Source organism: Heterocephalus glaber, unplaced genomic scaffold, assembly GCF_053883595.1.
Source record: "Heterocephalus glaber isolate CG9 unplaced genomic scaffold, H.glaber_assembly_v1.0 deba00001687, whole genome shotgun sequence".
Lineage (NCBI taxonomy): Eukaryota > Metazoa > Chordata > Mammalia > Rodentia > Bathyergidae > Heterocephalus > Heterocephalus glaber.
In genome coordinates this window covers 22,882,378-22,909,990 of record NW_028258412.1, presented here as the reverse complement: position 1 = coordinate 22,909,990, position 27,613 = coordinate 22,882,378, and the positions used below count along the sequence as shown (strand labels likewise).

The 27,613-nt window shown below is 40.6% G+C and overlaps 1 protein-coding gene and 1 pseudogene across 33 annotated transcripts in view; both read left to right on the top strand.

Moving 5' to 3' along the window:
• The window catches only part of Mphosph9 (M-phase phosphoprotein 9), a 63,246-nt gene that overhangs the window by 7,288 nt on the left and 28,345 nt on the right, over positions 1-27,613 (top strand). For 15 of the 32 annotated variants that reach the window (XM_004843935.3, XM_004843934.3, XM_021257597.2 and 12 more), the window contains 10 exons: positions 1,317-1,406; positions 1,783-2,303; positions 3,355-3,478; positions 12,279-12,369; positions 14,139-14,242; positions 17,665-17,790; positions 17,950-18,410; positions 18,907-19,062; positions 22,854-22,941; positions 26,666-26,881. In XM_004843935.3, coding sequence (XP_004843992.2) covers positions 1,317-1,406; positions 1,783-2,303; positions 3,355-3,478; positions 12,279-12,369; positions 14,139-14,242; positions 17,665-17,790; positions 17,950-18,410; positions 18,907-19,062; positions 22,854-22,941; positions 26,666-26,881 — 1,977 coding nt within the window. Of the gene's footprint in view, positions 1-1,316; positions 1,407-1,782; positions 2,304-3,354; positions 3,479-12,278; positions 12,370-14,138; positions 14,243-17,664; positions 17,791-17,949; positions 18,411-18,906; positions 19,063-22,853; positions 22,942-26,665; positions 26,882-27,613 lie in introns of those variants that run through there. The other 17 variants (XR_015446335.1, XM_087198653.1, XM_004843933.3 and 14 more) reach the window with 7 other exon arrangements.
• LOC147822035 (SOSS complex subunit B2 pseudogene) lies at positions 3,485-12,120 on the top strand (annotated as a pseudogene). Its single transcript, XR_015446337.1, has one exon. The product of XR_015446337.1 is annotated as an SOSS complex subunit B2 pseudogene (transcript).

Genomic DNA, 27,613 nt, shown 5'->3' with positions numbered 1-27,613 from the left:
TTGTTTATAATATCTGAATTAATTGCTTTCAGACAAATAATATTCCCATAAGCTAGTTTTTGGCAAATTTATATTGAATTAGAAATTATTACCTTTAATATTTTGAAGTCAACATTTTCAGTCAGAATCATATTTGTTAATTTAAGACATAGTGTTGTTTTGTTTGAGACAGAGTCTTGCTATATAGTCCAGCCCAGCCTTGAGCTTGCTGTGTAGCCCAGGCTGGCCTCGAACTCACCATCCCAAGTGGAGGATGATTATGTATTTTGATTCAATCAGAAGGTTCTTAACACTTGCACATGTGCTTTCATGCATTCTTTTTTTGGGGGGCGGTACCAGGGATGGAACTTGGAACCTTGTGCTTGCCAGGCAGGCGGCGGAACAACTGAGCTAAATCCCTGGCACCTACTTCCATACATTCTTAAGTACTTGCTATTTCTAGTAACTGTAAGAAAGTTTTAAAAAACACCATTAACTAATAACTAGTTATTGTAGCATTTTAACTATTTAGCACTGCTGATTATGTATACAATAGTAATAGTTATAGGGTAATAATAATAAATATTGTAGTATGAACAATTTATTGTCTCTTTGCCAGCTAGTATACTCAATACATTGTCAGGAATCTGCCCACGAAAAATGTGAGGGGCACACCGCTCACCTTTGTGATGACCGTGACTTCACAGTTTCCAAAATGCAGTTTTTCCTTTATTGAGGTCACTACTTTACATGCACTGTAGTCAAATTTAAAATCGAATCTTGCCAAGCACCTATGAGGTGTTATTAGGAAACTGAGGTGTGAAGAGATTAAATTTATTATTTTCTAGGAAGAGGTTGTCAGTGGACGGCTGGGAGTCAGACCTAGGATTTTAATGGCCCTGGACTATTTACTAGGCCAGACTAGAAATCCTGTTCAGGATGTTTGCATTAAAAGCTGTACAGAGGGAAAACCCTTAATTACATGTCCATATCCTCAAAACATGTAAAATGCAGGCAGTATAAACCATTTCAGTTTGAAGAAAGGACAGGAACTTAAGACTTGATTAGTCAGAAATGATAGCAGATGACATCAAATAAAGATGGCATTTGAAATATAAAACTCACCCAGACCTTCTCTGATTTACCCAGACTGTGGGTTATGTAAGAAAAAGGCATCTGTCTTTGTATATGTTTATCAAATATATTTTTACAATTAGTTTGGCTTATAAATTTTATATTATAAATGCTCTTTTTAAAAAGGGCATTTCTTACTGGAGAAATTTTTGTATGAAATAGTAAGTTTTTTTAAAAAACTAAGATATTTTATAATTTAACAGGCCAGGTGGTTACAGTTGTTCAATTTGGTGGAAAAACAATGCCAAGAACAGATAGTTGCCCACCAGGAACAGTTCCACAATCAAATTCAAGTAAGTTGTCACTTATATTGATTTTTTTTTTTTTTTTTTTTTTTTTTGTGGTACTGGGGATTGAACTCTGGACCTTGTGCTTGCAAGGCAGGCAACAGCGCCACTGAGCTAAATACCTGGCCCACATATATTGATTTTGTTTTTGTTTTTGTTTTTGTTTTTTTTGGTACCGGTGATCAAACTTGGGTCCTTGTGCTTTCGAGTCAGGTGACAGAACCACTGAGCTAAATCCCCGGCCCCATTTATCACTTCTTTAAACTAAAGATATGACATATTTAGAGTAGTAACGTATTTTGAAATGGTAATTTCATGACATTTATAAAAATGTGATGTGTAATATACTTTCTTACCCAAATCTGTCACTTTTTGTTCCCAGCGTATACAGGAAGAGATAAGAAATTTAATCAAATTTCAGATCAATAATTCTTTGTGGGCTTCCTGTGATACAAGTTCTTCCAGCAAACACGTGTCTTCAGAAAGTCAAATGGGTTTTTTTTCTGAACACAGTGAAAGAAATGAATCTGCCACTAGTTATCCTGAGTCTAAGGAACCTGAGATGCAGCAAAGAAGGGGTGCATCACGAGCAGACTGCAGTGTGGACAGTAGCTCCATGAGCAGCGGCTATGGCACCTGCGTCTCAGAATTGAACATCTGCAAATCTAAAGACCCCGCAGTGCGCATGGAGCACTCAGGCCTTTCTGAGGGGCAGAACGCAGGGCCTGGGGTCCAGACAGATTCACCTGGAGGGGGCGGGGGGCCCGGGAGTTTTTACACACAGACTCCTGAAGAGTTTTGTACATCTTTAAAGGAAGATATTAACAATTTTCCTGGTGAATTTGATCAGAATTTTCTTGGTGAAAATAAGATTTCTGAAGTATATAGTGGAAAAGCAAATAGGTAAGTAGACTTTCTCCATCATTCAAGGGGAGTTTTACTTGCTTATTACAATTAGAATCTAGTGAACTTTTATTTGAACTATAATAGAATGAGATTTTTTTTTTTTTTTTGGTACCAGCGATCAAACTTGGGACTTTGCGGTTGCAAGGCAGGCAGTGGAACCACTGAGCTAAATCCCCAGCCCTTGAGGTGTTTTTTATATGAACAATTTTTGTAAATTTAATGACATTTTAATTGACTTGGGGACTTTTTAGTAAAGACAGCTGTGGTTGAATATTTGTGAAACAATCTTGTAAGGTTTTGTACTTTACCCTAAATTTTCAGTTTTATACCTCTAAAAGGTGCCAGGTAAAGTAAGATATTTAACTGTAGCAACATAAATCACATAATTTTAGTTCTGCCCAATAAATGTACTTGCACAGCACTGATTGCTTAGCACTTGGAGGGGACCCGGGTGGTTTTGTTCTATTCCACAGCCACAGACTATATGTACTAGATATTTTGAGTTTTTCTGGTGATCTGGGGAATAAACCCAGAGACTTGCATATACTAGACAGGTGCTCTACCCCTGAGCTACATCTCTAGCCCTTTATATTTTTATTTATTTTACTTTTTGTTTTTTGCGATAGGGGCTTACTAAGTTGCCCAGACTGGCCTAGAACTTGAGATCCTTCTGTCTCAGCCTCCCAACTAGCTGGGATTGCAGGCATGTGCCACCATGCTCAAATGGACTATATGCATTGTTGATCGCTGTTTGTCTTTTTGTTTGCTTTGCCTTTGGGAATAAGATTTCTTTTTTTTTTTTTGGTACCTGGGATTGAACTCGGGTCCTTGCACTTGCTCGGCAGGCAGGGAAACCACTGAGCTAAATCCCCGGCTCCGCCTTTGGGAATAAGATTTTGAAAAAAGATAGGTGGGTTAATAAAAATTACCATGTTACATTATGAGAAAAATGACTTGGAGCATTTCCCACCAAAGCAGTACCTCCTGTGTTACCCTTATGTGTGATGGACAGCATTTAAGAAAATAATTTTGGGTATCTTTTCTTAAGTAGTAAATGTGTAACATCATGGGCACAAAAACTGAAGCAGAACCAACCAAAGAGAGCACATGTAGAAGATGAATGCTCAAGATCGAAGCCAGCGAATGAGCAGAGCAAGAAACCTTCAGAGAAAGTAGGTGATAAGTCATTGTTTTGCTTGCTTCAGCTGCTGATGATTAGGGTTTATTTACTGCGTACTCATTACCAAAACCTTTTTACCCTTTCTTTTGTATTGTTAGTTTGTTCATTTACAGGCCTTTCTTTTGGTGTCTCAAAGGTGACCATAAATATTGCTTCTTTAGTAGACTGGAAATCAGAGCTAATACTATACCTCCTATAAAAAGGAATACTCTAAATGTTTACATTTAGCCAGAGAGCAATTCATTTAATTGTTCTCAAAAACCCTTCGGGGCAGGGGATTTAGCTCAGTGGTGCTTCTGCCTGCCTCACAAGCTCAAGGTCCCTAGGTTGATCCCTGGTAAACAAAAACAAAAAAACCCCTTCAGGGCTAGGAGTGTAGCTCAGAGTTAGAGTACTTGCCTAGCATATGTGAAGCCCTAGGTTTGATCCATAGCAACACAAAGACAAACAAGCAGAAAACAAACAAAAACCTCTTCAAATAATTTGGATTAAGTTGTAAGAAGTAGCACTATAAGTTTAGAGCACATTAAGATAACTTCATAGAAAGTTGATATTTAGACATTTCTCAATTTATGATCCAAATTGTAAGGAATTAAATGCTTACATTCCCTGTGGCCCCTTTGCTAACTTAAAGCTTCTTTTATTTATTTATTTATTTTGGGGATCAAACTCGGTTGGGTCCTTCTGCTTTCGAGGCAGGTGGCAGGCTAAAGCTTTTTTTATTAAAGGGTTGTAGGCATTAAGTTTCAATACATTGGGATAGCCTTTGTTGGCCTAAATTGTCGTAAAATAACACTGGTACCAATCCCTTACAGTTCTTTTACTCAGTGTGGATAGAAATGACCAATAGGCAAAGCGTAGCTCTTTTAGTATTCACAGCCCTGAGCTTTGAATGCTGGTGGCTGTCAGCTCTTGGGGTGGCAGCCAGAGCCAGCAGCAGCCAGAGGACCCAGGAACTCTCCTGGTGATCTGAGCTGGTGGCTCCCCACTATTCTCTCCTCTGTCCGTTGGCATCTGCAAGCTGCCTTCAGTGTACCCAGTCGGGGCTGCTGGCCAGTGCACCAGCTCAGCTCCTCTATTCAGACAGAAATCAGGAACAAGTGAAAAGAGGCTCTGTTAGGACTCCTGATGCAGCAGTGATGGAGCAGTGCTGACTGACCTGCTGAAGGTGTGGATGGTTGGTTCTGTAGGAAAAGATGAAGACTCACACATGCGCAGTGTCAGACTGTCTGTTTATTCCTGGGGAGGGGAAGGACTCCTCTCAGACCTGACTGGGGAGCACTGCAGAGGGGGAGAGTTATCCAGAAAGGCCGTGGAGGGGAGTCATCTGGGATAGGCCCCATGAAGCTTTATGCAGTCAACAAAAAGGTCTGCGGGAGCTTCCGTGGGGCATCTGATGCAGCCGTGACTGGCTGCATTTCGGACAGCTGCAGAAGATAACAAAAAAGAGCTTTGGGCCCTTCTGTCCCGTCTCAGCCTTGCTAGGTCTAATACATTGAGAAGGCAGAATTCGGTCTCTCTGCCAACCTGATACCTTTAGAAACTGTGACTTCATCATCCTCAGCACGGTCTTTCCATTGTCCTGTTACCACAGCTGAGTTAGATGGGAGTTAACAGGCAGCCAGGAGGAATTGGGTCCTCGAGGAAGTCAGTGCTGAAAATGACACACATCAAAATTGTGACACACCTTCGCTCCCGTGCGCCTTCCCGGGCCCGAGAGTGTGTGTGACAGGCCAGCACAGACATGTACCCTCACTGCCTTTTTTTCAACCTTTATCCCCTCCTGTCCTCACTGGGAGCAGGGTTGCTGGGTGAGTGCTTCGCGTTTTTCTCCTGAAGTGGTTTTGCCTCTGGCTTGGGGCCGCCAGGCTTGTCTCCTGGTCCCCAGTAACCGCCCTTGCCCCTTGGCCTTCCCTGCTCTGGCCCCGCCCAGGCTGTTGTCATAAAAGACATTAAGCCCGGACAGAAAAATGTAAATGTAGTCTTTATTGTGCTGGAGATAGGACTGTGACCAAAACCAAAGACAGCCGTGAAGTGAGATCATCCAAAGTGGTAGATAAAACAGGCAGCATCACTATTTCTGCGTGGGATGACATCGGAGGTCTTATACAGCCTGGGGGTATTATTCGGTTGACCAGACGGTATGAGTCCATGTGGAAAGGATGCCTGACAGTTTATCCTGGAAGGGGTGGTGAGCTTCAGAAAATTGGGGAATTTTGCATGGTTTATTCAGAAGTGCCAAATTTCAGTGAGCCCAACCCAGATTATCGAGGACAGCCAAACAAAGGGGCCCACAGTGAACAGAAGACGAATCCTACGAATAGTAATACTGGTACAGGTACCGTTGGACCAGTGGGCAATGGTGTTACAACTGGCCCTGAATCATGGAGATACCAGGTTTCCTGTGCTGGTAGAAGCAATGGCCGAGGACCTGTCGGTCCACAAGTCCCAGCAGCAGCTAATAATCAAACAGTCATGACCACAGTAAGTAGTGGCAGGGACCCTCGAAGAACCTTTAAGAGATGACCTATGCCAAATAGTCACATGTAGTTTTTAAACTACGTGCCCTACTTGAACACTTACTGCACTTTTATTTATTGTTAACTGTGAAAAAAGAATGTTCTTTATTGGTTTCCTTTTACATTTTTGCTCGAGTGGTTGGTTTTTATAGCAAAAATGTTAAGCTGCTCAGTCTCCTAGTGAAGAATGGGAACACTCTGAAAAGTAAGGGCATTTATTTTTTGAGCAAAATGTTATTGAATATCCTCTAAAAATTCTGCACCCATTTCAAGGGTGAGTTACCTAAAACATCAGCTTTATAGCCTCTATGAGTCTGTGTTCTGTATAAATTTTGTAATATTTGACATTAGACTTAGTGGAGATGTTCTTATGTTTTAAATCTAGATGTTACCAACTAAAGCAATAACCAGCAAAAATAGAAACAACAACTAAAAACCAGAAACTCAGTCAATGATAGCAATTTCTGAGTGTTTTTGACTCAAGAAGTGACTGACTTCAGTGAGTGACTACCATTATTTTCCAAGGATTGAATCATCCTAAATTCTTGCTTATTACCAGAAAACAGATTCTCTATCAGAATTATGAAATAGAATGTGATCTGTACTGTAACAAATAATTTTTAGAAGAAAGCTACAGTTGCTTTAATATTCATTAACATTATAGATTACATTGAAGAGAAATTACAAAGACAAACATTGACCTAATTCTAAAAAATATCTGGTGGATAAACATCATAGTGAAGGTGATTCAAATTGAATTCGTGTAGTACTAATGTTCAGTCTCAAGTTACAAACCCTAAGTACTTAGAGGTACTCAGCCTGAAGTGAAAATCCTTGGCACCTCCTTTTTCTAAGAGGATCATGTGTGTGCTGTCAGTTTCTGAACAAAATTCGATAGCCTTATTAGCAAAAGTTAAATGACTCCAATCATTATAGCTTTATTCAGAAATGTTAAGTTGGAATTTGTGTGTCATAAATGGTACCCACTTCTCTTTAGGGTGGATAACTTGTAAAGTTTGTTAGAATTCACCTCTTTTTAAATATCTCTTGAATAAAACTTGCGTTCATGTTAAAAAAAACAAAAACAAAAAAAACAAAATTGTGAGTCAGGCCGCAAGATGGAGACTTGATGGCCAGGCCTTCAGCCTCCCGAGAGATAAATAGCAGCTTGAGATTATACTGTAGTTAGCACCACCTGGTCCAGCAGGCCCAGATAGGGCATCAGACACAGGTGGGGGACCAGGAACCCTGACCCACACTCTTAGTCCTTTCCAGGAATGCTTTATTCTTGCTGTGTTTGAAGTTGTAGATAAACTAAAGTTAGTGATGCTTGCTGTAAACTCTTGCTACCTGCTTCAGTTCCCTATTAGATCAATCCTAGCTAAGTGACTGTACTTGTGATCTTATAGGTTGATTATAATTTGACCCGTAGCTATCCAAGTTGTGATTTTGCTGTGTAAAGTGTCCTTGGACAAAGAACCTCAGTGGCAACCCACTTTCGGAACCCCTCCTGTCTCTCAGGAGCTTTCTCTCAATAACCCTTTTTTTCTCTTCTCTTGATTTGTTTTGAGGAAGGGAGTGGAAGCGAATTAAGCTGCCTGACCCTAAAGCGTTTCAACTTAGAAAAGCCTGTTAGTGCTCACTGAGCGGTTCCACCTTGGAAAGGCCCTGTGTGCCGTTGGTGTTTCTATTCCAGAAAAGCCCTGTGGTGCTGTTGCGGGTTCAGTTCTTCAGAACTTGTGTGTCATCAAGGGTGGGGTGGCCTTGTTCGGTACAATAGCATGAAAACATTTGGAGAGTAGGGTGAAGATTGCTTTCTTCATTGTGATAGGTTGTCATAAAGGGAGAATATTCTTCTATTTTTAAGAAGGTTGAGACTGAGACCATCGTGTGTGTGCGTGTGCTGGACATTGAATTTAGGGCCTTGCCATGCTGAGCATGGGCTCTCCCACTGAGCTGCACCCATCTCCAAGGCTTTTCCACCTTGGGTTTGTGGTTGTGTACTTGGGGGGCATCTGTGGTTTTCTTGTCTCCTTTAACAGGATGAAAAGCTGTTTGTTTCAGTGCCAGGGATTGAACCCAAGCTGGGCAGGCGATTGCGACTCGGTCCCTATTGAATGTGGCCCACTGTCCCCACGCTTGATTGCCAGGGCCTGCCCCAGGTGTTCTCAACCTCCCTGGTGCCCAGCCTGGCACTGCCCTGCCCTGCATCTGGGTTGTGAAAGCTCCCGGTGATTCTGGAGTGCATTTCAGTCTGTGAACAGCTGCAGTTGAGCGGAGGATCCACGGAGCTGCACGCCCTCCTGTGCAGCTGGGAAAAGCCTTCCGCCAGCATCTTCCACCTTGCAGTCAGCAGGGCAGGGTGGATGTGGGAGAAAGTGGTGATTACCTCAAAGTCTTTCCTATTCTGTGGTCATCTGCTGGACAAGTTTTGTTTTCTTTGTTTTTAAAATTTAAAATTTTTTTTTAGGTGAATGATACATTTAGTATGAAGTCATTCAGGGAAGTCAAGTTTCTTTGTTTTGTGTTGTTTTTTGAGACAGCATCTTGCTGTGTAGCTCAGGTTGGCCTTGAACTCACTGTAGCCCAGGGTAGCCTCGAGCCCATGCTGATCCTCCTGCCTCAGCCTCTCGAGTGCTGGGATCACAGGCGTGTTCAAGCAGGGCCAGGTTCAAGTTTCTTTGATATTTTTTTCCTTTTTTAAATTTACATGCTAACTGTGTACCTGTTTCTTCAAAAGTTTTTATTAGTACATATTTGCAGTACATGATTAAATCATCATGCAGAGTGAGTACATGTTCATAACACATCTTAATTCTTTTTATAAGTTCCTTTGATATTTCTGAACTTTCAGTGAATTTGAGGAGGGAGGTGCTGGTTGGTGAATCAGCAACAATGCACCTGAGATGCATTCTTACTTGTAGCTGTCTGGATTCCCTGAAGCTGGAACTTTACTCTTCACTTGATTCTCTTTTCCCATTGTGTTTGGTTTCACTGCTTACCAGCATTGTCTTCTGATCTAATTTTTTTCTTCTTCTTGCACAGTGCTGTTTATTTTGGGTTACAGTTACTTGGAAGTCCATCTTGAAATAATGTATTGTGTAGCAGAGGGTTTTCAGAGCTCAGGTTGTTCTTTTTTTACTTTTTAAAAATTTTTTAATTCTTTTGATACTGGGGATTGAACTCTGGTCCTTCTGCTTGTGAGGCAGGCAGTGGAACCACTGAGCTAAATCCCCGGCCCCTCAGGTTGTTCTTTGTTGCCGTGGTTGCTTGTCTGGACAGTGATGTCTCCATTTCATGGGGTGAAGCGCTTCTTGGGGTTTCCAGGAGGGCTGCTGGGTGGTGGCAGAGCTGGGGGGGGGTGGTCCCCGGGCTGGGGGTCTCTGCTTGAGAGAGGCTTCTTGTTGCACCCTGGTCTTCCTTTCCTCCGCATCGTGCCTGCCGGAGGCGCCTCCAGTCTTGCGGGTTGAGAGGCTGCTGAAGTTGCCACCCAGAGCTGTGGTGCGTGAGGCCTGCCTGTCTCCCTTGGATTATTTGCTTCAGTCTTCTCCAGTCACCTTTCCCAGTCTTCTTAAGTGTGGACACACCTTTGAGCAGGTAGGAGTTTTCAAAGAAACCAAGGAATTTCTCTGGGTAAAGAGGCTGGGTGGTGTCCTATGAGGCTGACAGGATTATCCCCTGCCCCTCAGTCAGTGTTACGCCTCACTTATTCCTCCTTTTGCAGTGGCTGCAGGATGGTTGTGAACAAATACAACTTAGAGACGTTTAACAGGATGAAACTTATTTGTTTGTTTGTTTCAGTACCAAGCTGGGCAAGTGCTCTGGCTCTGAGCCACAGTCCCAGATGCCCCACACCCCCAGGGTCTTGTTAAGTTGCCTAGCCTGGAACATGAGATCTTCCTGCCTCAGTCTCCCAGGTGGCTAGGATTAGGGATATGTGCCTTATGGCTGGCAGTAATAAAAAGTTCAGCGTTAGAGGACCTGATAAGAAAAGTTTTGATGGAAATATCCATGTCACATATCTGTTTGATAACACAGATTTCTTGTGACAGTGTCAGACACTCTGAGGAGAGATTCAGAATTTTTTCAGAATCATTAATAAGCATTTTTTTTTGGTACTGGGGATCGAACTCGGGATCTTGGGATTTCAAGGCAGGTGGCGGGACCACTGAGCTAAATCCCTGGCCCAATAATAAGCATTTTTAGTCTTTTTTGGGACTAAAAGCAGCCAGTTGTGTGTGTGAATTTTTTTTTTTTTTTGGGTACCGGGGATCGAACTCAGGACCTTGCACTTTCGAGGCAGCCGCTGGAACCACTGAGCTAAATCCCCGGCCCCTAGTTGTGTGTGTATAAGAAGTAATCTGTGGCACCTGAAATGAACAGACATTTCTCAGACAAAGAAGTAAAAGCAGCAAATAAACATATGAAAAAATGTCCAACATCACTGGTCATTCGAGAGATGCAGATGAAAACAACACTGAGATTCCACCTCACCCCAGAAAGAATGGCTGCTATCAAGAAATCAACCAATAACAAATGCTGGTGGGGCTGTGGGGAGAAAGGAACCCTTCTCCATTGTTAGTGGGAGTGCAGACTGGTGCAACCACTGTGGAAATCAGTTTGGAAATACCTTAAAGAACTAGGATTAGAGGTCCCATTTGACCCAGCTATTCCCCTGCTGGGTATCTTCCCAAAAGAAAAGAATCATACCACAGCGACATATGTGCAGTCATGTTTATAGCGGCACAGTTTGTAATAGCTAAAGCTTGGAAGCAGCCCAAGTGCCCGTCAACTGGAAACTGGATAAAGAAGATGTGTTGTGTTTTTTTATATAAAATGGAATACTGCCAGGGATTTAGTTCAGTGGTTCCGTCGCCTACCTCGCAAGGTCCCGAGTTCGATCCCTGGTACCAAAAAAATAAGTAAATAAAATAAAATGGAGTACTACTCAGCCATAAAGAATGAGAAACTAGAGATATTTATAGGTAAATGCATGCATATTGAGGCCATCTTCTTAAGTGAAATAAATAGGACACACATGTGTAAATACCGAATAGTTTCTCTAGTGTGAGAAACAAAGTGTAAATAAAGATTAAAATGGTTAAAATGAATAATTGATAATCTTAGATAGGAAGAAAAGGTCCAAAGGGGTAGGGAAAATGGGAGGGGAAGGGGAAAGGAAAGAAGGGAAAAGAAAAATTATGAGAAAAGGAAAAAATGGAAACAAAGTCTATGTAAATAGGGAAGGGAGCACAGGGAATAGGGAAATAAGAACCAAGATACATCATGTACAGGTACAAGCACCCAATGATAAATGTAAACATACTGTATACCTAAAATGTACCAATAAAAGAATTTAACCAAAAAAAAAAGGTACAAAACACACACAAAAAAGAAGTAATCTGCTACTTAAGATTCATATTATTGATTTGTGGTGTTCAGAGCTAATTTGATTTATTATATTTATAATGATAAAAATGAATCATTAAGGCTTTGAAACATTAATTTTTTTACCAATGACTTACACAATGACTCTTTTTGTGGTACTGAGGAAGCCAGGGACTTAGAACTGAGCTATATCTCCAGGTCTTTTAAATTTTTTTAAAATTTTGAGACAGACTCTTGCTAAGTTGCCCAGGCTGAGCTCAAAATTTGCAATCCTCCTCCCTCAGCCTCCTTGACTGCTAGGATTTTTAAAGATGTGTGCTATCATGCCCGGTCTAAGTGATTTTAATTCCAGGCACCTCAAATCTCTTTTGAAAGTAGATGACAGATTATAAATAACATTTTAGTTCTGAACTCATTAGGTAATTCCTGCCCTCAGCTTTCTCCTTCCAACTCCACAGAGAACCAAAATAAACTTTTACCAATTACACAGGGAAAGGAAGTTTGAGCTGGGTACAGTGGCACACACTTATAATCCCAGCTACTTGTGAGGCTGAGGTTAGGAGGATCAGAGTTTGAGGCCAGTCTGAGCAATTTAGTGAGACTCTGTCTCAAAATGAACAGGGCTGAGCGTGTAGGTCACTCGTAGCATGTTCAAGGCACTGCTTCCATCCTCAGTCCTGGAAAAAAAAAAAAAAAAGAAAAGGAAAGCCTTCTTTGTTAACCCTGTCACTCTCTGCTCATGCAACACAAGGAAACCAGGTGTTCTGCATGGCCTCTCCACAGTGCTCCCTTGCCCAGCTGCAACACCTGACTCTCACTCCTGTCAGCAGTGTGTGCCTTGTGATTTTCAGCTCCCCACCAACTGTTTTCTTTCTTGAATTGCAGTCTGATTTTGCTGCTGCTGCACATCCTCGTGCTTTTTACCTCAGTAAACCAGATGAAAGTCCAAATTCTTGGATGTCTAATTCAGGAACAGGTATGGAACTTAAGTTTTTGTTATTGATGTTGTTTGTTGATACAGGGTATCGTTATGTAGCTCAGGCTGGTCTCAAACACACAGTGATCCTCCTGCCTTGGCCTCCTGAGTGTTTGAATTACAGGCATGTGTCACCACACCTGGCTTAAACTTTTTTTTTTTTTGCAGTACCGGGGATCGAACTCAGGATCTTGCACTTGCAAGGCAGGTGTGGTGCCACTGAGCTAAGTCCCTGGCCCTGGGTTAAACTTTTAAAGAGGTTTTCTTTAATTAAATTTTGTTCTAAATTTGAAATCATATACCAGAGTGGTTTCAGTAAATGTCCCATGTGTTGTGCTGTTCCTTTGGGAACCTTTCTTTTTTTGGCTTAATTGGCATTACCAGTTCTGTGAAGATAGAGGGCAGAGGTGCAGTTGCAGCCTTTTTCAGTTGCTCCCAAATGCATTGACAAGTTCAAACCCTCTGTGAGCTGTGCTCTGCACTCTCCAGTGAGCTCTGCTAGTCTTACTGGATTTATATATTCATGCCTTGTTTCCCCCTCTCTCGGCATCTCACATCCAGTTCATCTGAGTGAATTCACTTTGCCTTGCAAAAATTTCCAGAATCCAGCTACTTCCCACCTCCAGTGCTGCCACCCTGACGAGGCACCTCAGCTGTCCCCTGGTTGCTGCAGGTTCCTGACTAGCCGTACTGCTTCCTCTTTGTGCCCTTCAATGTATTCACAGTATGGTGGCTCAAGGTACCCTTTGAAAAGCTAGGGCAGCTCAAGAGACTCCTGCTCAGAACCTTGCAGTAATCTGCTTCTCGGAGTAACAGCCACCTTCAGAGGCCCAGCAGGACAGCGGCCCCTTCCTTCCCTCTGTCCACACCTTCTGCTACTCCCTTCCTTTCTCTCCATCAGCAGGAAGGCTGCTCACATCCTCCAGGTCTGCCCTCCAGTTAGGCTTCTGAGGTGGCTGCTTTCTCTGCCTGAAATTGCCTCCACCAGGAAACTCGCTCACCAGTTCCCTCTTACTTGTTACCTCTACACAGCCCTGTGAGCCACCCTGACCATCCTCCTGCTGCCCCACTAGGTTGTTACTCTTGATAAAACCTACTGTGCATTCTGCACGATTTATTCATCTCCTGCTGCCCAGCCTGGCATAGTAGATGCTTAGTAAATATTTGAATTACTGATTTTTTTTCCTTCATGGTACTGGGAATTGAACCCAGGGGCTTTGCATTGAGCTACATCCCCAACCCTTCTTTTCATTTTTTATTTTGAGATAGTGTCTCACTAAATTGCCCATGGTTGGTTCAAACTTGCAGTCCTCTTGCCTCAGCTTCACCACCACACCCAGCTAATTGTTAAATTCTTTATGTAGATTCTATGTAAGTCTACACTATTAAAAAATTGTCGGCTTAAACATATATTCTGAGTTCAGATGTATCATGTACATGTACAACTCCCCACAATTAATACAACCATTATGTGCTGCAAACATGGACTAATAAAGTAAAAAATAATAAAATATATTCAAGTTGTACTACATCATTTGAGATTTTAATAATATTTCAGTTATATATATTTACATTATTAAATGAGGTTTCTTACATGATAAGGCATTTATGGAACTCTTTTCCCCATAAAAATTTAGCTTGCTGTTACCACAGCCAAAAACTAGTTCCTTTTTATTTTTAGTTTGCTTTGGATGGAGATAAGTTATTATAGAAAGCATTTTTTCTCTTTTTTCTCACTTCTTTCCACTCTGCATATTTGTGCACATTAGGACTGACTTATTGGAAACTGGACAAGAAGGACATGTATCACTCTTTGCCTGAAACTGTGGAGAAATCACTCATACTGTCCTCTGCAGATAGGTCACCAAGCCAGGTAATTTAGAAACACACCATGTGTGAGCACTATGATTATTGGCATTTTCCAACTTCTGACACAGTATGAAAAGCATAAGCTCTAGGGTCATACTCGATTTGAAATTCTGTCTCTGTTATTTTTTACTATGTAATTTTAGAAAAGTTACTTTAAATGGAATTTAAAATGTCCTGTTGGTATTTTGTGAAATTAAATGAAGGCTTTTGTGCTCACTGTTTTATAAATAGTCCTTGGCTAGTAACTTCACTTTCTCCTAGACCTGATGTTGGCCTTCTGTCCTGTCACACCTTCTGCTAATCCATTTATACCATAATTATGCACAGTTTAATTTGTTGTATGTTCTTTGGATAAGAAATGTGAATATTTTGTTTACTTCAGAGCAAAGAAGTGAAATTGTTCAGTATGTACACATTGTTGTACATATTTCACTTCTATAGTTTGATTAGGCAGTAAGGGAGTAGATTGGGAAAGGGAGTGATATAATTGAAGTAACCAAAGAGGATGCAAAAAACAGTGATATGTGTGGATAGATGGGGCCGCAGGAGCCAGAGAATAACAAAAACTACCACCCCAAACTTGAGCAAATAGAGAGAGAGAGAGAGAGAGAGAGAGAGAGAGAGAGAGAGAGAGGGAGGGAGATAAACACAAGAAGAAGTGAAGCTGGGGGAGGTGAGGTTGTACAGGGACAGAAAACTTAATAGGCTTTGCGTTGATGGGGCTTACCATGTTATTAGATCTTGAACATCAATAAATTAATACTATTAATTGAATCTAAGATGTCATCAATTTTATGACCTCCCATTTCATATTCTTTTTTTTTTTTTCCTTTTGGGTGCCTGGGATCAATCTCAGGACCTTGAGCTTGCCAGGCAGGTGCGGTGCCACTGAGCTAAATCTCTGGCCCCCATTTCATATTCTACCAAGAATTTTAGAAATTAGACCAATATAGTGCTTTCTTATCTCTTCAAATTTATATTTTGTTATGGGAAAAGCTTTTCAACTTTTTATTTCTTTATAAAACTTTAAAAAAGGAAAATGTAAGTGAAATACAATTGGCCAAAACGTCTTCACCTATTTATACCTCTCTTTTCAGCTCACTGTTGGTTTCTTTGCTTTTGTACATATTTTCTTTCAGGCCGCCAAGAGTATTAGTGATTCAGCATTTCTTTTAAAAAACTACATAAGGCTTTGGTGCTGGGTTTTTACCTGCCTTAATAATTATGTAGAACTAGCTTACTTTTGACTACAGGATGGAACATGTTGCTAAACGTGGGCGAATAGCCCTTCCCTTAAATATTGGTTCTCAGAAATTCCATTGTAGTCTGTAGGATTTTCTTCCAAGCTGTTAGCACCTATGTGAACACTTTTTTGTTTTTGATACTTGCTTTTGAGCAGGCACTGACAATTATGTCACAGCTATTACTTGGCTAAAAGAAATTGTAAGATGCCGGTAATTACAAGAGGCATCTTCAGAGATATTAGAATATGTTAAAAAAAATGACATCATAGAACAAGTGAAGCATGGTACTTCTTATGAGCTATACCATGGGCTAGGGATTTAGCTCAGTGGTTCCAGCGCCTGCCTTGTAAGAGCAAGGTCCCAAGTCTGATCCCTGGTACCAGAAAAAAAAAAACATATCATGAGCTATACCTATGAGCTCCAGCTGTTCACCCAGGCCACCGGGCAGGCTCCTCTGAGTGTGGCCTTGGCCATAGATAGTGCTGCTCCTTGCCACAAGGTCAGGGCTTGAAAAAGGCCTTCAGGTTGTTGTTATCTAAATAGTGGAATTCTCAAGCAGGATTATGGGAAGTGTGGTATGTTAAGAGCTTAGTTTTAATAAATTAATGTCTTTAATTTATACATGGAAAATATAATTAATGGTTCTGTTCACAAGCTAAATAATTTATTTAAAAATATTAATTCATAGTAAGCTGGGTGCTGTTGCACATGCCTGTTATGTAGACTGAGGAGGGAGGATGGCTTGAGCACAGAAGTCCAAGACTAGCCTGGGCAACATAATGAGACTCCGTTTCAAAAAAAAAAAAAAAAATCTGCAGTCCTCGGAGGTTTGGAAATGGAACTAAATTTAAAGTTATATGATGACTATTCTTTCAGTATATCTCTTCCTGAATCTATGATCTCATTGGAGACTATGTCTACAGTTTAAATTTGAGGCCCAGGATTAGCAAACCCTATAGTAGGTCCCTCTTGAAATAAATAAAGCTCAAAATTTCAGTATTTGGAACTTAGACTAACTCTTTGTGACATTTTTATTATAGCAAAGCCCTGATTTCCAGCTTTAAAAATTAGGATTAAATCTTATTTTACTAATTAATAAAGGAGTTTATTTTCATTGAGTATCTAACAGGTTTTTTTTTTGGTACTGGGGATAGAACTCAGGACCTTGTGCTTGCAAAGCAGGTGGCGGAACCACTGAGCTAAACTCTCAGCCTCTAACAGGTTTATTTTTGGTCTGCCAACTGTTTTAAAAAATCAATATAATTATGTAGTAAGGAACTCCATTTCTTTTTCTTATTTTAGTACCGGGGATCGAACTCGGGTCCTTGCACTTGTGAGGCAGGCAGCACAGCCACTGAGCCAAATCCCTGGCCCTGGAACTCCATTTCTTGATACTTTTACCCTGAGTCACATGAAGTTAATTTGGCCAAAAGTTTTCTTGTCCTGCTTTAGTCATTGACTGTGAAATCTTTCTTCACCTCAAAACTTGGTTCTTATTTTGAGTGAGGAGACTGCTAGTCAGCCGTTTGTTACTGTGGCAAAATATGTAAGATAAACAACAGGAGGAAAGAGTTATTTTGGCTTTTGGCTTCAGAGGTTTCAGTCCATGGTCACTGGCCGTGCTGCTTCTGGTCTTGAGAGTCAGTACATCGTGGAGGGAGCACGAGGCAGAGAAGGTGCTCACCTCATGGAGGCCTGGAGGCAAACAGAGAAAGGAAGAGACCAGAGTTCTAGGATCTCCTTCCTAGATGTTGGGGGTAACAGCCCCACCAGCCCAGCTTCCTTACTTTAGGCCCCAGCTCTTAAAGGTTCCACAGTCTCCATAGCATGGTTGAAGAGCAAGCCTTTGACACGGGAGCCTTTGGAGGACATTCAAGATTTAAACCATACTGCAGATACCAAGAATTTTATTCTTTGGAATTAGTCATGTGCTGCTAGATAATTTAGGTTTTAGATAATTGAGATAATTGAGATTTTTCCCTTACTACTCATTGTTAGGACATATGATATTTTCCCCTATCTTGTCAATAGAAAATGATTTTTCAACTTGTATTGTTAGTCTGACAGTCTACATTTTCAACTTATTTAAAACTTTCAAAAAATTTTTATGGTGCTGATCTTGATATCAGTAAATTTTCTTGTCATTGATAATTTCATTTAAATAATTTTATTTATCTTTAAGTCTAATACTAGTAATGAGATGAAGCTACCATCACTGAAGGATATTTATCATAAAAAACAAAGGGAAAACAAGCAGTTACCTGAGAGGAATCTCACTTCTGCTTCCAACCCAAACCATCCACCAGAGGTAAAGTTGTCAACCTTCTGCTGAGTGCACATGAAAGATGTTTCATGGCTCTGACTTTGACTGTGAGCTTTCTTTTCCCTAGGAGAACTTCTCACTTAAATGCAACAAAAGAAGCTGGGTACCAAGGGAGGACCTTAAGGTTGTCTATCTTATTTCTAGGTACTGACTTTGGATCCGACGTTGCACATGAAGCCAAATCAGCAGATTTCAGGGACTCAAACATGTGGCTTTCTGAATGCCCTTGATGACAGAATATCTTACTCACCAGACTCTGTTCTGGAACCAAGTATGTCGAGTCACTCTGACATCGACTCCTTTTCACAAGCAAGTAATGTCACTTCTCAATTATCCGGGTTCCCAAAATACCCTTCAAATACAAAAGCCTCACCAGTGGACTCCTGGAAGAACCATACATTCCAAAACGAAAGTAGGACCAATTCCCCATTTCCTTCAGTATATACGTTGACCAGCAATGACATCTCGGTCAACACTGTAGATGAAGAAAACACTGTCATGGCAGCTTCAGCCTCGGTCAGTCAGTCCCAGCTTCCAGGTACAGCCAACAGTGTCCCAGAATGCATTTCATTGACTTCTCTGGAAGATCCTGTGATATTGTCTAAGTATGTATTTCAGTGAATGGCTTGTAATGTTAATAGATTTTCTATGATGTTTGAGTAATGAAAATGATTTTTATCGAAACTCAGTAATGTATAAAATCTTAAAGACATGCAGCATTTTTAAGACAAGAGCATCTAAAAACTAAGTTATTTGTGTCTTTTTCACTTTATTGTCAATTTTTTCTTTGGTCTGGTGCTGGGATTAAAAACCCTAGGGTTTCATGCATCCTAGGCAGGTGCCCTACCACTAAGCTACATCCCCAGGCCCCTTGTGAGATAAAGACAAGGTGCTGACAAAGGCACCCAGTAGGCAATAGTGAATTAGAACATTCTTAAGTATAGAAGCTGCTGGAGCATGTGGAGCGTCGACTGTTTTCTGGGGATATGCAAAGTAAGCAGTCTGTACTTTGCCTGGAAGAATGACTGTGCTCTTGGTTTGTCTTACAGGATAGAAAGGGGGATGTGCTTTCCTAATGATGCCTTTTGCTCTCACCAACAGGATTAGGCAGAACCTGAAGGAAAAGCATGCTCGACACATAGCAGATCTTCGTGCTTATTATGAATCAGAAATAAATAGTTTGAAGCAGAAGCTAGAGGCAAAAGAAACTTCTGCAATTGAAGAGTGGAAGAAAACCAACCAAATTCTTATAGATAGGTAAAATATAACTGATGTTAGCATTTCTGCAACTTGAACATACTCCTTCCACATAAGTGTAATATATTATGATTAAAAAAAACACTTTGAAAGCATTTTTTTTTTCGTGCTGGGGATTGAACTCAGGGACCTGTTTGTGAGGAAGGCAGCGGAACCACTAAGCTAAATCCCCAGCCCAGAAAGCATGTATTTTGGATTTGAATTTTAGCAGAGAGACATTTGCCAAGTAATTGTGTGTGGATGCATGTGTGGTATTGGGGAATTGAATGTAGGGCCTTGCACATGCTGGACAAGCTACTACTTTGCACATGCTACTAAGCTACATTTCCAGCCCCTTTTGAAAATTTTTATTTTGAAAGAGTCTTGCTGGTCGTTCAGGCTCTTGTCGAGCTTGTGAAAAACTCTCCTGCATAGCTAGCATTGCATAGCATTTGCCACTGTGCCTGGGCCTAAGTACTTTTAAAGCTTTGAACCAATCTCATATAATACACGAATAACTGACATGAAGTCATGGACTTCCTATGGGCAAAGTATGGAAACAAGCAGACTTTGTATATGTACAGTCTTCCCATATCATTTATGGGAAGATTAGTACTACGGAGTCTTTGATGACTTAGCTAGGTTTGGTGGTCGCATGTGCCTATAAATCCCAGCACTGTGGGAAGCTGAGGCAGGAGAATTACAAGTTCAAGCCCAGCCTGGGCAATTTTGCAACTTAGACTGTCTCTCAAAAAAACAAAAACAAAACAAAACAAAAGAAACTAATAAGCTGGGCATGGTGGTGCATGCCTGGAATCCCAGCACTTGGGAGGCTGAGGCAGGAGGATCTCTGCGAGTTTGAGGTCCTGGTGAGTTCAAGGCCAGCCTAAGCCACATAGTGAGACCCTGTCCCCCCCCCCCCAAAAAAAGGGCAGTGATGACAACAGGTAATTCCTGGTGGAAACAGGTGTGTTGCCACCCAGGGTGGCTTTTTGATGTTAAACATAGGGTCCTGATGAAGCCACCCAGTGAACAGTAGCTAATTAGAGCATCTTGCTGTCCAGGAGGTGCTAGTGTGTGCATCAGTTAGTACCTAGAGATGGAGCAGCGAGAAGGCAAGGCTTTAAATCAGTGGCTGTGTTGCAACAGTTAACGACAGTGCGGGCTGGGGTGCATGCAGTCAGTGTAACAATGCCTTGCAGGTGAGTGCAGTTTTCTCTTGCTTGCCAAAAGGATTTGATCTAGCTTACAACAGAAAGCTGTGTTACAAAGGACAGTAGAAGCAAAATGATAAGTTGCAATCATTTAGAACTGGAAAGATAATTCTAAGACAAAAATCACTGTTATCAGTGCATATACCCGTTTTGTTTTTTTTCCAAGAAACTTAAAATTGCAAATTGAAAATTCCACTGGTACTGCAAATAAGGCCATTAATGCTTATGTTGCAGGCCAGGTGTGGTAACAGACCATTATGGCTGCATAGCTGCAACTCCGGGGACAGTGATAGCTGGGATAGCAGAATCAGTGTGGTAATAAAAATGGTAGGATTCTGCTGCCTGCCTCGCAAGCACAAGGGCCCGAGTTCAATTCCCGGCACCAAAAAAGAAAAAAAAAAAAAGGTAGGATCCAGGGCCTGGGATTTAGCTCAGTGGTGCTGCCACCTGCCTCACAAGCACAAGGACCTGAGTTGGATCCCCTGTACCCCCCCCCAAGAAAAGGTAGAATCCAGTTAGCACGCTTATACTCTACTAATTAGATGATGTTTCTTTCAAGAACAGTCTTACCAGGCTGAGGGGCATAGCTCAGTGAGGCTCTGGGTTTGATCATCAGCACTGGAAACAAAGCAAAACAAAAAGAACCAATCCTGTCAGTATTTCATTTGAGCATGTTAGGCCTGGGAGTTAGGAGCAGGAACTCCTAGCTGCCTGGCTTAGAATCCCAGGGAAGGGCCGAGAATGCAGCTCAGTGGCAGTGTGTCCTTTGGGTTCAGTCTCCAGTACCGCAAAGCCTACCAGACAACCTCAGTGAGGCTGCTTACCCACCTTGGGGCCTTCAGCTGAGGACTAACCACTTTTGGTTTGCTCATTTCTGAAACGGGACTGATTGATCCTAATTTAATTTAAAAGATTATGAGGATAAATATGAAGTGTATAACATAGACCTGGTACATAGTGAGTCCTACATAAGTAATGCTTTCATTATTCACAGTACATCATTAAACACTGAGTCAAAATAGCTGAATTCTATGTATTTTGTTATTTTGAGAATCTATGGTAATTAATTTTACAAAGAAAGTTTTTATAAGAATAATACATTCAGGCTAAGTTTGATAATAAGTAAGTCTCCCTAATCTAACCTTTAGTATCAACATCAATTGTTTGCATCCTTCCAGCAATCATAATCCACACGAGTAGATTCTTTTTCCACAAATAAGATCAAGATATTTTGTGTGGATTTCTCTATCTTGCTTTTTTAAAGTTTTAATTTTTTTCTTTTCTTTTCTTTTTTTTTTTTTTTGGTACTGGGGATCGAACTTGGGTCTTCGCACTTGCACAGCAGGCGTCGAAACCACTGAGCTGAATCCCTGGCCCTCTTTTGTTTTTTTTGAGACAGGATCTTGCTATATAGCCCAGGTTGGCCTTAAACTCGGGATGACCCTCCTGCCTCAGCGTGCCAAGTACTGTGATTACAGGTGTGCACCACCATGCCTGGCCTTAAAAAAAAAATTTTTTTTTTTGGTACCAGGGATCGAACTCAGGACCTTGCGCTTGCTAGGCAGGCACGGTGCCACTGAGCTAAATCCCCAGCCCTAAAATTTTTAATTTTAACCAGAACACAATTTACCATTAAGTGTACAGTTCAGTGGCTTAAATATAATTCATGTTGTGCAGCTGTCGCTCCCCTCATGTCCAGAATTATTTTTGTTTTGCAAAACTGAAGTTCTCTGCTTGTTGAACAGTAGCTCCCTGTTGCCCTTTCCCCAGTCCGTGGCAACCACTATTCTACTTTCTGTTTCTGTAAATTTGACTCCTAAAGTAAGTAGAATCATACAGTATTTGTCCTTCTGTAATTGACTCGTCTCACTCAGCATGTCACAGCACATAGCAGAATTTCCTTCCTTTTTAAGATTCAGGGCTGGGGATGTAGCTCAGTGGTTCTGCTGCCTGCCTTGAAAGCACAAGGACTCAAGTTTGATCCCCGGTACCCAAAAAAAACACAAAACTCTTTGGGCCGGGGATTTAGCTCAGTGGTTTCAGCACCTGCCTCGAAAGTGCAAGGTCCCAAGTTCTATCCCCGGTTCCAAAAAAAAAAAAAAAAAGATTCAATCCAATGTGTATATTTTTATCTATCTGTTGAAGGACATTTGTGTTGCTTCCACCTCTTGCCTGTTGTGCAGAGTACTACTGTGAACATGAGTATTTAAATATCTGTTCATACTATGCTTTTTTCACTTAATTTATTTTATTATTATTATTTGATGCTAATGATTGAACCAGGCCTTCACACATGCTATGCATATGTTTTGCCACTGAGCTACTTCCCCAACCCCCACTTAATATTTTTTAGGGATCTTTTTATATGGTTATTCTAGCCTGTTACTTTCTTGAGGTACTAGAATATCATATAGTTCTTTGGGACGTATTTTACTAAAATGGCATCTTGGTTTTAACTCACACTGGAGATTAGTTTTATGTATTGGTGGGTCAGTTAGATTTATGTAATGCTATTGTTTTTTTAAATTCTTTTTTTTTAATGTACTTTTAAAATAAGTTATTTTACTTTCTAATTGAAAATATACTTATGGCTTTTAGATGTGGCCAGTTAGATAGTGCTTTGCTTGAAGCTACTGGTTGTGTGAGAACATTGGAAAATAAGAATAACTTTCTGGAAATAGAAGTGGTAAGTACCCTCTTTTTTCTGGGGGTTTTTTCTGCCATACTCTTTCTTTAGGATTGTTATTTTATTGTTGCCCTTTCTGTTACATGGGATGTACACAGTTTTTTTTTTCTGTTTTTTTATCCTAGTGGCTTAATGATTAAAAAAACATTTTATCAACAGAACTCATTTTTTAATAAATTTTATTTTATTCTACCCCCCAAGCCCCCTCCCCTCCCTATGTACAAAAGCTTTGTTTCTGTTTTTTCCTTCTGTTTTCACTTTCTTTCTTGTCCCTTCCTTCCTTTCTCCTTCCCTCCTCCCTTGTTCCCCTTCCCATTTGAACACTTTCTTCCCATTTCCCATCCATTATACATCTCAGTCCTCATTTCCGCATTCAGTTTCTCTCAGCAGAGAAACAATGCAATATTTAAACATGTGGGTCTGATTTATTTCACTTAATGGTCTCAAGGTCCATCCATTTAGCTATAAATAGTACTCCATTGTATAAAAAAACCACATCTTCTTTATCCACTGCTCAGTTGTTGGGCACTTGGGCTGTTTCCAAGCTTTAGCTATTACAAACTGTGCCACTATAAACATGGGTGCACATATTTTGCTGTGGTATGATGCTTTTAATTCTTTTGGGAAGATACTAAGAAGAGGTACAGCTGGGTCAAATGGAACCTTTAGTTTTAGTTTTTTGAGGAATTTCCACGCTGATTTCCACAGTGGTTGCACCAGTCTGCACTCCCACCAACAGTGGAGAAGGGTTTCTTTTCCCCACAGCCCCGCCAGCATTTGTTATTGGTTGATTTCTTGATAGCAGCTATTTTTTCTGGAGTGAGGTGGAATCTCAGCGTTGTTTTCATTTGCATCTCTCAGAATACCAGTGATGTTGAACTTTTTTTCTTATATTTATTTGCTGTTTCTAATTCTTTATCTGAGAAATGTCTTTTTATTTCAGATGCCCAGTTTTGCAATGGGTCTTTCAGTTTGGGGGAGTGTCTGATTTTTTTGATTTCTTTATATATTCTAGATAATAGTCCTTTATCTGATGAATAGCTGGTAAAAAATTTTTCCCACTCTGTGGGTTGTCTCTTCACTCTGTTGGTGGTTTCTTTTTTGTGCAAAAGCTGTTTAATAAGATGAGGTTCCAGTTGTTGGTTCTTTGTTTTGTTTTGTTTTTTTGGTACCAGGGATCGAACTCGAGTCCTTGCGCTTGCGCAGCAGGCAGTGAAACCACTGAGCTAAATCCCTGGCCCTGTTGTTGGTTCTTTGTAGTATTTCCTGTGCAGTCTGGGTTTTGTTCATGAAGTCTTTGCCTACTCCTATGCAAGGAACTCATTTTGTTATAACATTTTCTTCTTAACGATCTTACTAAGTAGGTTTGTATTTTCATTACTGGTGGCTTCATGTATTACTATATGCTTTTATCCTCTCAAATATTTTGTTTACTTTTTAATATAATTTGAATGTTGTAAAACTCATCCATTCAAAGTATATAATTCAATATTTAGTAAATTGGGTATGTAATCATCTTCATTATCAATTATGTACATTTTCCTCAGTCAGAAAGGAATTCCAGGGCCAGAGATTTAGCTCAGTAATGTGGCCACCTGCCTTGTAAGTGCAAGGTCCTGAGTTCGATCCCTGTTACCAACAAAAAAAAAGGAATTCCAACTAAGTGTGATTGTACTCACCTGTAATCCTAGCTACTGGGGATGTTGAGTCAGGAGGATTGCAAGTTTAAGTCTAGCCTAGTGAGACCCTGTCTGAAAATAAAATTTTTTGGTACGGGGATCAAACTCAGAACCTTGTGCTTTCCAGGCAGGCATGGTGCCAGTGAACTACATCCCCAGCCCTCAAAATGAAATTTTAAAAAGAGCTGAGGGTGTGCCTCAGCGCTCCCTAGGTTCAATTCCCAGTACAGGGGGTGTGAGGGGAGGAAACTTCATATCCCTTTGGCATCACCCCAGATGTTTCTGTCCCAACCCCCACAAACAGCTTCTCTTTCTGTTTTTTTCTTCTTCTCCTCCTCCTCCTCCTCCTCCTCCTCCCCTCTCTTTCTCCTTCTCTCTCTCCCTCTCCTTCTTCCTCTTTCTTTTTGTTTTTTAGAGACAAGGTCTCACTGTGTAGTCCAGGCTGGCCTTGAACTCACGATGTAGCTCAGGCTGGCCTTGATATTGAGACAATCACCCTGCCTGGCTTCTCTTTCTATTTCTGTGGATTTCTCTGTTCAGGACATTGGATGTAAATAAAATCATGGGCCATGTGGCCTCTTATGCCTGGCCTCTTTCACTTCTGTTTTTAACTTTATCAACAACTATCAGTACATAATCCTTTTTAAGGTCAGTATTCTGTTGTGTGGATGTCCTATTTTGTTTATTCATCAGGAGGTGGGTGTTCAGATTGTTTCCATCTTTTGGCTATTAAGAATAATACTGCCTTGGATGTGTACTTTCTTTTTGTGCTAGGGATTAAAGATTGAATCCAGGGCTTTGAGCATGCTGAGTACATGCTCTACCACCTAGCCACATTTTTCTCTTGGTACAAGAGTTTTGCTTTTGTTTTTTTTGAGACTAGGATAATTTATTGGGAAATCGGAATGGGCAACTGGAATAGCCCCTGAGAGACAGGAGGGATCCTGAAGGGGGTGCCCTCTGTACAAGATTTTATGTGCACAATTTTTTAGTTTCCAGATTTTTTTTTTTTTTTGGTACTGGGGATTGAACTTGGGTCCTTGTGCTTGCGAGGCAGGTGGCAGAACCACTGAGCTAAATCCTCGACCCTTGTTTTTAGTTTCCTTGAATAGATAACTAGGAGTGCATTAACTTTTACTTTATTTCCCTAGGTTTTAGCAAGTTTTATTCTTTTATATGTAACTCTGTAAACAAAATTTTGGTGGAAAATGCATGTTTTGTTCTGTACATTGTTTCTGTCTTTGATGCTTTTGTAAGTAATCTTTGTCTCCTCCTAAACTGTAAACTATATGAAGTTAGGAGCTACTAACTTTGTTGTTGACTTAACATTTTTGTTTTGTTTTGTTTTGAGATGGGGTCTCACTGTGTTTTCCAGCCTTATCCCAAACTTCTGTGCTTGAGTGATCCTCCTGCCTCAGCCTCCCCAGTAGCTGAGACTACTGGCATGCCACCTTGCCTAGCTTCAATCTTAAATTTATAGCACCCTAGTGCCTGGCACATTGTGGCTTTTCTAAAAATAATTGCTGAATAAATTTCAACATATCAGATGCATTTTGAATTTTCTGTTTTTTGTGAGTTTTTTTGGTACCGGGAATCAAACTTGGCACCTTGCGCTTGCAAGGCAGGCAGCGGAACCACTGAGCTAAATCCCCAGGCTGAATTTTCTTTTTTTATAGTGAGAGAATTGGTAAGAAATGCTTCCCCTCCAAATATTAATGTTGGGTAATAAATTCCAGCTCTACTTTCAGAATAATTTCTCTCATAGTGGTGCTTATTTTTTCCTCATAAGGTGATCCATAGGTGCTATTAGCTTAATGAGTCCTGGAATCATAGGGCCTATGACCCTAGTGTTTTCTACCTTAGCATAATTTCAAGGCGTTGTTCTAGTAGAGTAATTCTTTCTAGATTCTCCATCTCAGGATAAATGAAAGTATTAAGCTTATTTATTTCTATTTGTATGCTTTCTTTGGAATTGTAATGCCCATAATATATTGTGGCTTCTATCTTTTCATTTAAAATACCTTATCTTCATCTTTATTTTGTAGAATGATTTGAGAGAACGCTTCAGTGCAGCCAGCAGTACTTCCAAAATTTTGCAGGAACGAATTGAGGAAATGAGAACAAGCAATAAAGAAAAAGACAATACCATCATTCGACTAAAATCTAGACTTCAGGATTTAGAAGAAGCATTTGAGAATGCTTACAAACTTTCAGATGATAAAGAAGCTAAGTTAAAACAAGAAAGCAAAATGTTTCAAGATGTAAGTAACAAATAATAGGAACTTAGACTCTTTGTGCTCTTGCAAGCTGTAATGATTATTTCCAGGTTTATTTTGGTGTTAGGTACAAATCCAGCCCTCCCAATGGAGGCGGTCGGGGCTTAGCTTGCAGCAGGAAGTCAGAACTTCAGAAGGCTGGCCTTGCTCTGTCCTTTTCTGCAGGACACTTTTTGAGCTATCATGCTCTCTGTGTGCCTGGCAGGGTAAAATGCTATGAACCATGTTTAGAGCAGTTTGATTGAATTTTTCACTTTAATTTATTTTCACTTAAATTTATTTTCACTTAAAATTTGGATGTATATAAAATTAATACTGAATAAAGTTGCAGGTTGTGTATTTTTTCCCAAGTTTTTCTTAGTCTTTTTTCATATTATTTAGTACATAATACCAAATTATTTAGTCTTGACATTGTTTTGTTTTGTTTTTTGAGACAGGGCCTTGCTATGTATGTAGCTCAGGCTGGCCTTGAACTCAGTGTGTATCCCAGGCTGGCCTCAAACTCAAGTGATCCTCCTGCCTCAGCCTCCTGAGTGCAGGAGTATAGCTGTGCACTGCCATGCCCGGCCAGTCTTGACACTTTTCTGCCCGGTAGCTTTAGATGTACTTCTTGTTCCTTTGCTTTTTAACATCCATTTTCCTGAATGTAATTCATGTAAATGGTTATTCAGATCTCCAAACCAAGGCTGGGGATGTGGTTGCTCACATGACTGCACT